At 49.4% G+C, this 11,572-nt stretch overlaps 1 protein-coding gene across 3 annotated transcripts in view; it reads left to right on the top strand.

Moving 5' to 3' along the window:
- Positions 1–946: 946 nt before the first annotated feature.
- The window catches only part of GABRA3 (gamma-aminobutyric acid type A receptor alpha3 subunit), a 67,732-nt gene continuing 57,106 nt past the window's right edge, over positions 947–11,572 (top strand). For 2 of the 3 annotated variants that reach the window (XM_026848460.1, XM_026848461.1), the window contains exons 1-2: positions 947–1,074; positions 5,398–5,519. In XM_026848460.1, the coding sequence (XP_026704261.1) occupies positions 986–1,074; positions 5,398–5,519 (211 nt within the window). In that variant the 5' untranslated portion in view covers positions 947–985. Of the gene's footprint in view, positions 1,075–5,397; positions 5,520–11,572 lie in introns of those variants that run through there. The other variant, XM_026848462.1, reaches the window with a different exon arrangement.

Raw genomic sequence — 11,572 nt, 5'->3', positions numbered from 1 at the left:
ATTAGGCTGGCAACAACGTCTTGCCCTGGTTTCTGCAGTCTGGGATTGAAGTGAGCCTTCACTGACGTCTTTGGGGTCTCACACTGGCCGGTTGTGCCTGGCTGCCACAGCACTGAGCCTCTGCTGGGCTGAATCCTGTGTATGCCAGACGTGAGGTGTGCTGGGGAGACGTCACGACAAGCTGTATTTATACAGGCTGTTGCTTGGCAGTGCTGTTCCAAGGTGCATCAACATAATGAGATACATAAAAATGGAAGGCAGTTAAATGTGCAATAACATCACAATAAAAGTAAAACTGAGCATTAATGAAAAATCTGAGCACACTAATGCAATACAGTTGAACACTCCCACTACCTTGGGCCTCGATGCCCAAACTTAATAATTTCTGGCAGTGTCATTACCAGAATTAAATGAGGGTCTAACTATCCAGGAAAAGATGTTTGGAAAAAGTGGGTGTTGGGACTTTGCAAGTGGTTTTGCTCTGTGGGCGTCCCCAGGACAGCACAGGTAGCAGGGGATCTGAGACCTCTGCACGGGGAGGGCAGTGACTGGGAATATTTGGTGAGGAGGAGGAGGAGGAAGCGATGGGTGGAAGAAGAACCGGTGTGGTCATTTTGGAATTGGAGAGCTCGTTGCCAGGTGCTGAAGCAACCGGGGAACTGCTGTATGCTGTGAAGATGGGATGAGGGTTTGTATGTGTGTGTACACATGCCTGGCTGTGACCCCATGCTGTGACTTCCCAGGGCCAGCAGTGCTGCAGGGGATGCTGCTGCCTTTGGTCCCTGGGGGGCTCTCTGGGACTTCACATACAGGACCCCAGAAATACTGACTGCTGGCTAACATGCATGAACTGCCGGGAAAAACTGAACTAAGCAGATTGCTTTCCTCCTAGTAAATATAATCTCTTTTCTCTTCTCTCCTTCCTCTCTGTGCCTACCCTGGCAGGTTTTGGAGGCTTGCTTGCCAGTCACTGCGTGCTGACGCCATGGCGCTGAGACTCCCGGGAATGGGGTTGCTCTCCCGCTTTAGCCTTGGAGTCCTAGTCCTGGTTTTGGCTCTCCCTGCTGATGCTGGGTAAGGTGGTGAACGCTGAGGCTGTTGGCCAAGGCTGTCGTCCTTTGTTGTGTTTAAATGTCCCGGGGCCAGTACCTGTGTGAAGTAGTCCAGGGCAAAGCACTAAAAAATGTCTCTGCTGTGTTTGACTCTCCCTTTGTCAGCATCCCCATGCCTTTCACCCAGGGACTGTTCAGTCCCTCGTGGCTGAGCTGACTGATTACATTACCATTTTTTGAGGTGCTCTCAGTAAGGACAGTTGTCAGCATTTTTTGCAACAAAACCACTTTTAAAATTTGGCTGCTGCACAGTTCACTCTGAGCAAGGACTTGGCTTGGATGAGTTATTAACCTGGAAGAGAGGCTCCCCCACGCTTTAATTTTTTAATACTCTTTTAAAGAAAAGAAAATGAAACTGCTTCAGCTGTTTGTTTATGTTACAATGGCCAGCCCTGGCTGGGCATGCTGCTTGCCCTCTGCCTGGGTTGGTGTCCCTGGGCATGCAAGCTCCGGCTGTCCCGGCACAGAGCGCAGTGCCACCAGCCCTGCCTTCCCAGCCTCTGGGAGCTGTCAGGAGAAGATGAAAGCCTGTTAGTCTGTGACACGCTCTGTAGCTATCCTCTGCATCCCATCGGAGCCTCTGCAGAGGCTTGGTGAGCTCGGAGAGCCCTTTGTGGAAGGGAGGCAGAAACACCCCCAGCACAGCCTGCCAGCGGCAGGGAGCGAAGAGCCCTGCCCAGAGGGAGAGAAATGCAAATAATACATGACTCCTATAAAAAATTTAGAAATGCCTTTGGAGTGCCAGGTGTGGACACTGAAATGCTATCTGCTGAGTTACAAGTCCAGCAGAAAATCAAGGATTTTCATGCGTGAAAAAATGTCAGCGCTGTCACTCCTCCTTTCCCCGCGCACCCCCCTGTGTGCAGCCCTTTGCCAAGCTGCACGCTCCTGCCCTGTCCTGCCCACGCTGCTTCACCTGCTTGGATCTCACTTTGGTATAATATAAGCAAATGCATCCCGAGCTGACCCTCATATCGACGTAGGGCTGCCTGCTCCTCCCTGCCTGCGTAGGCAGAGGCAGCTCCAGGTGCTGGCTTCTTGACTTCCCCCCAGGCTCGAGGGGACGGGTCCCCATCCCCATGCCATGGGATGTCAGCAGCCCCTGTGCCCTCGGCCCTGCCTCTGCCTTCCTCACCGTTGCCGTTTTGCTTCCCATCACGTTTTCACTGATGCCGCTGCTCCCCCGCTGCCATGCAGCTATCGCTCTGGTCCACGGGAGGATTTGTTTTCCTAAATTGCATACAAGGGACCCTTGTCCGGAGGTCAGCGTGCCGATGTGGCAGCCAGCTCTCTGGAGAGCATGCACACAGGGACAGGTGACGAGGTAATGACTTTTCCTCAAGCCTATCCTAATTAAATTTGCTGTAAACCTCTGTCTTCCCTGCCTAAAGCCTTTAATTATTTTAAAACCATGATACCTCTTTGCAGTTCCTTAGAGTTCTTCACTGGGGCTTTGAGAGATAAATGAGACCTGGTTTTATGCCTTGTTAAAGGGCAAGTTTAGCTTTATGTTGAGGTTAGGCGAGCCAGCCCAGACCTCAGCTGGACTGGGGAATTAGCCCAAATCAGGTGCCAGGCAGAGGTGCTGCTGCCTCTCCCCTGCTTGCCCCTTTTTCTCGCCCTGCCTGCACCGCTTTTTCCCCCAGCGCCTCCTGAGTGAATCCCACGCTGCTCACATTGAAGTCGAAACCTCAAATGTCAGGCTGAGCAAAACAGCTTTGAAATTTGTAAACTAATTTTTCCCATCACCGCTGAGCCTCCACCAGGAGTTCCTTCACAAAAATCTGTCCTCTCACTCTTTATATTACCAGTAATTTTAAAAGATAGCTTATAAAACATTAATGAATGAGCTTTCACGAGCATGCTAGCTATTCATAAGTTATAGACGGTTATATACCCATCAGCAGACACTGGTACAGATTGCTTTTAACCATGACATCTATTGAAATCTGGTACAATTGAAACCTCACTAATTACAGTAAGCATTTGTTAAATTCCTCAAAATTCTACTTACCTGCAGGGAGTTCAGCTATTTCAAATGTTTCAAGTCCAGATGAAAAGCCAAAACCAATGTTTTGATTTGAATGGGAAGTCTTGAAGGCTGTGATGCAGTTTGTAATACCAGGTTGGTGTTTCAGATCTGACAGGTTGCACTAGGGCTGGGACAGGTGTTTTCCCAACCATGCCTCACCCCCCATACCCTATGGGACCTGCAGTTTAAGCACTTTATTACCCTCATTTGGCTCTTGTAGGCTGAACCATTGGCTTGACCATTTCTCCCATGATAGCAGGTATTGGTTTGCTTAAAATCAGAGGCCAAGCGGCCTTGCGAGATGTGGGATCCAATCCCTGAAGAAGCAAACCTCCAGCACTTGAAATGCAATTTCCCCAAGTGTTTGGTCATTGATGCCGACGCACATTAATGTAAAAATTGCCCAAAATGGAATATTTTAATTAGCTGCAGCATGCTGAATAGTATTGATTCAGCCTGACTCTAAAAATACCCATGCCCTGCTCTCAATTTTTTTCTCTTTTGCTAGAAAATACTTTTTCCTCTTCTTTTATCTTACAGAAGCTGGGGTTTCTGTTAGGAGAACATTTTGATAGAAAACTCCAAGCCAGCTCTGCTACTTGTCACCCTACCCACCCTTCACAGGATATTTACAAATGGACCAGTAGTGTCAGGAGTAACTAGACTAACCAGATGTAATGCAGCAGGATTAAGCTTTGAACTCCTCAAATGATCTTCTTTATGTTTTGTGGTTTTTTTTTTCCCTCAATGACTTCTTGATGCGTGCTTAAACCAGTGGCTGCACACATCAACTGGAGCAAGAGAAAATGAGGCTGGGAAGGAGAAGGAAAGGGGCAGAAGTGTTGGCAACAATTCAAGGGCTTCTCTTCCCCCTGCTGTGGGGAGTGGGACCCTGCTACACAGGGTCATAGGTGCAATCCCGGGAACTGTACCCACGTCTTGCACCACCAGTGTCTCTCTAGTTTGCTGCATTCATGGTCTTCACCCAGGCAGTGGCACAGGGCTGATTTGCCAGGCGGGGCTGCCTCGCTCCCGAGGGGTTCCTGGTGCTGCTGCTGAGGATCCCTCTGCTCCAGCAGCCTGTTCTCCCCCTGCCTGCCTGGGCCATATCAGCCATCCCTCTGCCTGTCCATGCCTCTCAGTCTTGTTTTGGCCTCATTGGTGTCTGTTTTATTTCCTCTTCCATCTTCCTTGCAATCTCTGCATCTATAGATTTTTCTTTTGGTTTTCTGTTACTTAATCTTCTGCCTTTCCATTTGTTTTGGTCCTAACAGCTATTTCTGTTGGGGAAAGCTGTGCTTGAAGACACAGCACTGGTGCTCTGTGTTGTCTGAAAACTCTTTTAGAGACAGACAGTTTCAGAAGGTTTCTCAGGCTCCTTTTCTGTTGATTGAAAGGGAGATGCAAAATGCAAATGTATTATTTGAGCCCCTTGGGCTTGCAAAACTGCATTGAAGATTTTGTTTGGTGAGATTAGCTTTGTTTGAGAAATTTACTACTTATTGTATTCCACCTGGGGCAAAAAATGACCTGAGGAAATCATTTTATTTGGGGGCTTCCAGGCTTCTAGCACCGAGCAGAGATAGGAACGTGAAAACTCATTTGATTTTATAAACAGGGAAAGTTCAACAAACTGCAGAAATGGTTCACAAAGAGTTTTAATGATGGACTGGGGCTTCAAGCCTGCTCTACTGAATTCCTACTTTTCTGCCTCTCTTCCTTCTTCCCAGGAACTGAGAATTTGGACATGGCTTGATATGGTAAACAGCTGGCATCACTTCTTCCCTGCTGCCTATAAGGAGATACTGGCCCTGCTGCCTATAAGGAGATACTGGGAGTAACTGAAGCTCCCACACAGCCTCTGTTCATAAATGCCCTTTCTTAGGGGCAGGTGGGGGATGCTGGGGTAGGAGAAGGCTCCCTAAAAAAACAGGACTCTTAAACAGCTACACATGGTGCCCCTGGCCCTGAGCATGGAAAGGTGGGGAGGGAGCAGCAGGGATGCCTCAACTTCCACGACAAGGGCTGTGGTGGAAGAGGCCAGAGGGGAGTTGATCTGAGATGCCCTGTGGGGAGTCCTGCAAGCACATCACCTTATCAACAGGCATGGCCCATCCTGCGGTTCAGGGGCCACTGCAGCACAGGCTGAAAAATGAACCAACATCCCTTCATTTCCAATAACTGATCAGAGCATGTAAAGAGTAGGTTTCTCTTCTGATGACCTTTTTTCCTCTTTTTTACCCCGCATGCCAGGCTTTCCCAGAAACACGTTTCAGACGTTGTTGATGACAGCAAAGATAACATCACCATTTTCACCCGCATCCTGGACAGGCTGTTGGATGGATATGACAACCGCCTGAGACCTGGACTTGGAGGTCAGTTGGTTGGAGAGATGATGTTTTCCACAGCTGTGTAGCTTTAGAAATGAGAGGCTGCATGGATGACTTATTGATAAGTCTGGTGCTGTCAGAAGGAGAGGCTGGTTCAGTGCCAGTCAGTCTGCTGCTGGTTTCCCCATTTTGAGTCTATGCTACCTGGTTTGATATTTTGCGAGATCAGAGGTGCAAGTCTCTGACTGCTGTGGTCCTCTATGACATTACATGGATAGGCCTGTAGATGGAGCAAATATGATTAAAACTTATTTCTGCTACTTTTGTGGGCATCACCATTTCAGAAACGATGATACTACCCGTTTTCAGGACCTTCAACTTGTGTTGGCATTGCTTTTTAGTCAGTGGGCTTTGCTACAGACACTATCTCGCCATCTTCTCTGTTATTTCCTATGTAGATGCCACCTGGCAAGCTCTACTCTGCATGCTGGTCTGGGCACCGGGCAGCCAGCCAGGCTATGCTGCCTCTTGAGATGTTTTTAACACAGCTGCCATTATAGCTACTGCTGCTGAGTTTCTCTCCAAGCACCTACAGATGTTTAAGGTGCTTTAGAAAGCAAAACCATGGTAGTCACCTTCCCCCCCCAAAAGCTTATCGCGTGACGTAAGGAAGCAGAAACAACAGGGAGGTGTGTGGGGAAGACAGATGTGAGCTTTCTTGGTGAGATGAGGGAGATGTGTGGTTTCTTGGGGTGCTGTTGCCAAGGGGCATTGCTGTGGCAGAGAAGATGACCCCTCCCAGGGGCCACAAGGACTGCTGAGGTGATGTCCCTGCACTGCTCTGAGCTCTCCTGCTCGGCTGCAAAGGTGTGCTGCCAGACCACGACTCCTACCCACAGCTGGAGTCGCCGTGTGTGTTCCCTGAAGGTCCCACTGCCAAGAGAGGTTGGGAATGAGCTTTCCTGAGCATGCTGATGGGGCTCCAGTGGTATAGTGCTAGCCTGGAATTGCACTCTGTGTTCCTCAAAGCAGCCTTGTTGTCTCTTCCCAGCCCCATGTCCACCTCTGTGCCATGGCTTTCTGCCCTGCACCTATCCAGGAGTACTTTGATCCCAAGCAAAGACCATGCAAAATCAGGGGAAGAAAGGTTTCTCCAGTGAGCATCCTCACCTCTGATGGGCTGCCATGCTGCAGGACCCAGACAGGAGAGGGTTACTATGTCTGCATAAGCCATCCATCAGTTTTATTGCTTTTGTTGCTTGTTTCTTTCCCCCAGAATTAACTGTGGTCCCACTAATAGCTTTTCTTCTTCAAGTCTCCCCGATGATTGTATTGATTCAACTGAAACGAGTCCTGAAAGGGGACTGAGGGGGCATTTATGTTCACCGTAGGCTCAGTTGCAGACAACCCTGTGCAAAGTATTAACAAGAGGACTCCCAGGAGCCCCTTGCTGGGGAAGTTAAAGCCTTTCTTGGAACATCTCTGCTCTGTTGCTTTAGATCCTTTAATAACGTACTTAACATAATAAATTGCTTTTGCCTGAACCAGACTTGCATGTTTAAATACTGCTTTCACCTCTGATTTCCCCTCTTGGAGCACTCTTGTGGACCCAGATGGGAGGTTTTGACAAGGGCTACAGGTTTTGGGGGCTCACGGCTAGCAATGAGTTATCCTCCATGTGTGTATGTGTGTATGGAGCAGCCTGCTGAGCCAGGCTCTTCTCAATTTTATCTAGGCCTGTTTTCCCCAAGTCTAGGCTTTTGTTTCTTGGAGGTGTGTCAGGGCTGCTATCAGTAAGAACATTAGAGGGAAAGACCTTTCCCACTGCTGCTGGTGGACAGAGAAGCAGAAATGGTCCTGCTGCAGACTCCAGACTTAGGGGTTAACCAAATAGCCTGGGGTGATAGTCAGTAAGAAATGGGTTCCTGCTGTCCAAGGTTATGTGAGACCTGTGAAGGGGATTGCTTTGCTTCAAGGTAGCAGCTGCGCTGCTGGATGATTTCAGTGACTTAGAAGGTACCTTGGTTTTCCTGTGAGACAGTACTGGGCATTCCCTGTTAACCCTGCACTGGCTTGCCCCGTTTCCCTTGGGAATATCTTCCACGGGCTTTTCTGAAGATGTCAGGTGAGAACATCCATTAGTACCATGCAGGCCTGCTTTGGTGCCCATGGAAAGGGCAGATGGGGTGGGACTGTGCCCATGTGCAGGAAAGATGGATTGGCCTAGGTTGTGAGTGAGCAGGAAGCAGGACACACAGGCTCCCTTTCCTGGCCTTGGTTTCCCTGCTCTGTATGAGATGGAGCCCCCTGAAGACGCTGGGTTGCGGTCCAAGCGGGGTGCAGGGCTGCAGCACCTCTCAGGGCTGCGCAGTACCGCCTGTGCCCGGGTGCCTGTCCCCCATCTTCGGCAGAGCCGTTTCTTTGTGTGCCAGGAACCGAGCAATGTTTGTTTAGGCTTTGGGAAGAGAGACTGTGTAAGCAACAGAGTGTTGATGTGGCGACTTCTCCCCTCAAGATAGCCTCTTTGTATTTATTTTCTTATCCCCTCTGTTTTCACCATCTGCTGCCACCCACTCTAATAGCTCCCATGCCAGAGCTCCTCTTCCTACCAGGATGCTGCAAACACAAACTGAAGCAAACCAGTGTTGAGAGGCTTGGGAGTGCCAGGCTCCAGGCAAGGGTGGTCCTGTGCTTTGCTGCTGCTCGTGCTCCCAGGAGGTGGCCCAGGACATCCTTTCCAGCAGTCTTGACAGCTAGTAGAGGTTTGGGAGCATAATCCAGGCTAGCTCAGAAGTGGCTGTCAGACTTCTCCTTCTGCAGGAACACCCCGTAGCACTGGGGACACAACCACTGGTGTCACAAAGAAGTCTTCCGTGGCTGGTAGGAGGTTTCTCCCTGTCTCTGCCAGGTGAGCTGGGGCTGGCTTGCTTTAAAGGACAGAGCTGAGTCTTTTGTTTGACCCCATGACGACTGAAATACAGTCTGGGCTAGGGGAAGGGGTAGCTGCATAAACAGATCACGTTATAGGACTCAGACTGGGAGAGGAGAGGAAGGAACTGTCAGCAGATAACCTGTGTTTCCCTTGGGAAAACACAGGGCAGATTGGTTATTAAGTCAGAAGAGAACCCCAGGGGATGGAGACATCTGTTGTCATGGCCAACCTTGTAGGATAAGCAAATCTCCTGCTGGGAGAGTTTGTGTGGACAGTGCTGGCCTCCACTCCTGGTTTGGAGCTGTGCAGTCATGCAGATCCTCTGCCCAGCCCTGCGGGGGCTGTGGTGAGGGACATCTATTTATAGCTCTCAAATTCTCTTTTCTGGGGCTCCCTGTAGAGCTGCTACATGGAGAGGCCTCAGCTTTGACCCTGGAGCTTCCCTTGCTTGCGAGAGTAGGAGAGAGGAGATGTGGCCAGGAGAAAGAGGTAGAACTGGCTGACAAAGGGAGAGACATCGTATACCCAAAAAGAAGAGATGCTCAGGGAGTGGGATGTGAGCAATGGGAACATGAGCGATCCGCCAAGAATGAGCGATGCACAGAAATACCCACATATCCCTGTGCTGCTTACTGTGAAGAGCGATTGAAGTTCTGTAATTCTGACGCGGCCAGTGTGATGCCCAGCGGTTACCGTGAGAGGGGTTGTGGTGGTTGGGTTGTTTGAGGTTCAGTGATGAAGTGATGTGCTGCAACTGAAACACAGGCATCTTGTGAATGCCTGGGAAGGGGCAGGAGGGCACGTGTCCAGACTTGCCCCAGCCTTTTCCTTTCTTACAGCCTTGAGAATCATTTCAACATGCTTTGGCAATACAAAGCTATTGTGGGGCACTTTACTGCTCAGGGAGGAGGCACGTGGGGCCTTTCTGTAGCTGTTTGCAAAACTGGGTAGGGATTTCTGCCAGCTCAGCCAGAGACTATCTGCTTCACGGGGGCCGAGGTGAGGTGCTACTTGGTGTACAGAGGGCACCTGAAGCAGTGGTGGCTTCTGTATTGGGTGGTCAGGGGAAGCCTGCACTCCAGACAACAGCTGGCCTTTTCCAGAAGACCTGAAGGAGGAAAAGATTCTGCCCCAGGGAAGAGAAAGAGGGAGGAGACTGTTCAGTTTTCTAAAAGATGGGCTTTCCAGATAAGCCTATTTTTCCAGTTGCAATTAAAAAGTCATTTGTACCATGTTAAGCAGCTAGGCTAGGATCAATTGGTGTTATCCCTCCTGGGTGCAGCATTGCTTACAAGGTAACTCACAGTATTTCCTTGAAGCTTCTACTACATGTCTCTGGAGTCCCAAACAGCAGAGTCATCCCTGCTGCGGTAGCGGTGGCTGGTGAGTGTCCTGACAGTCTGCTTCTGGACAGGGGAGGGTTAGGAGCCTGCTGAAGTTTTCAGAGCATGGGGTCTACTGGGACCAGCAACCACATGATTAAAGCAGTGCAGTCCCCTAGGCAGAACAGGCACTTGGCCCCTTCGAGTTCTTTCTCTTTGGGGACAGGGCATGGCACCCATTCCGCATCCTCAGGGCTGGTCCCATCCAGGCAGAGGGGAAGCCCCAGTTCGTACCTTCACAACTGGGTATATCTGGAGAGTAAAAGCAACCCAGGTGCATGGCTGCCGCCCTTCCATATCTCCAGTGAATTGCTCTTTGTGGCTTGGTGTCAGCACCTCCCTGCCCATGTCCTGACACAGATGCCTTTGGACTCGAGCAGGTTTTGGTGTGGTCAGGCTCTGCTGCTCACAATAGCATTCAAATCAGGGATGCCTGACATGAGCCTTTTATCTGGCTTTACCTTCTAATGGTTTTGATCTGTAGCCACTTGCTAATCTTTATCCTGCTGATTTATTTTTTTGTGAGTAAGTGAGGTGCACCTCAGTTGGAGTTTTTCTTGTCTCTTCTTTCTTCGGTGCAGTGTTTCTACCTGCTTATGTAATGATGGTGTAATTTGGCAGGATGGCTTCTGAGCAAGCGAGAAACATCTGTATCCCTGTCTAGCTGCCAGGTGCTGATTGATGGTCAAGAGGTTTTGGTCTTAGGTTCCGAGCAGATCCCTTTATGTTGAGGCATTCTTACGATATGCTTGGTGTGTTACACCTCAGTGCATCTGTCATTTTGTCCTGACCTGCAGGTAAGTGCTTGTCTGTTATTATGTGAGCATTAAGGCAGGGGGGGGCTGGAATAATCAGAATAATTAAATTATAGAACTTCCTTCTCTTGAAAGTACAGAATCACCGAATCAGCTAGGTTGGAAAGGACCTCGAAGATCATCCAGTCCAACCATTAACCCAGCACTGACTGTTCCCAACTACACCATATCCCTCAGTGCTATGTCGACCCTACTCTTAAACCCCTCCAGGATGGGGACTCCAGCACCTCCCTGGGCAGCCCATTCCAACACCCAACAACCCCTTCTGCAAAGAAATACTTTCTAATATCTAGTCTAAAAGTACAGTGCTCCTGAAGATGAAACAGTGAAGGCTTATCTGCCTGGCAAGATCCAAGAAGAAATCTGCTGTGAAAGTAACCTGTAATAGTAGCAGAAATGGATAAATTGTCCAGATTGAAGTTTAGAGAATTTTTATTTCCCCAAATCTTGATATGTTGAAATTGTCCTTTTCTTCTGCAGATAGGTTGCAAAGCCCTGGGGAAGGGACCCTCCCAAGCTCTGGGTGCATGCAGAAGCCCAGGTTTTGGTGCTCAGTGGTGAGCAGAGGGGTGGAGGTCAGTCTGTTCTTGGTCCCTTGGCAGAAGCATCAGGCGCTGCCTGATGTCCCCACAGACACCTTGCCGAGTCCCACTCCCCATTGCAGCAGAGCTGGTCCCAGGCACTGAGCTCTTCTGCAGGTTTTTCACCTGTGCGTCATGAAGCTGCCTGTAGTTTGTCATAAACATTATCTAGATCTACTGTTTGTGCAAGAGAAACATTAGATGACAAACCCAGTGGCCCTTTGTGGTTTGTTATGATTTCCAGGGTTTCAGGACTGTGTTTAATCTGGTTTTTCTGACTTAATGTTCTACCTCTCCCAACTTCTCATCTCTTCTCTCTGATCTGACTTCATGCCTTGTATTGATTACACCAGGGAGGAATTTGATCCTGAGAAAAAATCCATGTCTT

The sequence above is a fragment of the Athene cunicularia genome (genome assembly GCF_003259725.1).
Source record: "Athene cunicularia isolate RWA chromosome 4 unlocalized genomic scaffold, athCun1 chr4_part3, whole genome shotgun sequence".
Taxonomy (NCBI): domain Eukaryota; kingdom Metazoa; phylum Chordata; class Aves; order Strigiformes; family Strigidae; genus Athene; species Athene cunicularia.
Note: the sequence above shows the minus strand (reverse complement) of the source record. Positions and strands in the feature narration are given on the sequence as shown.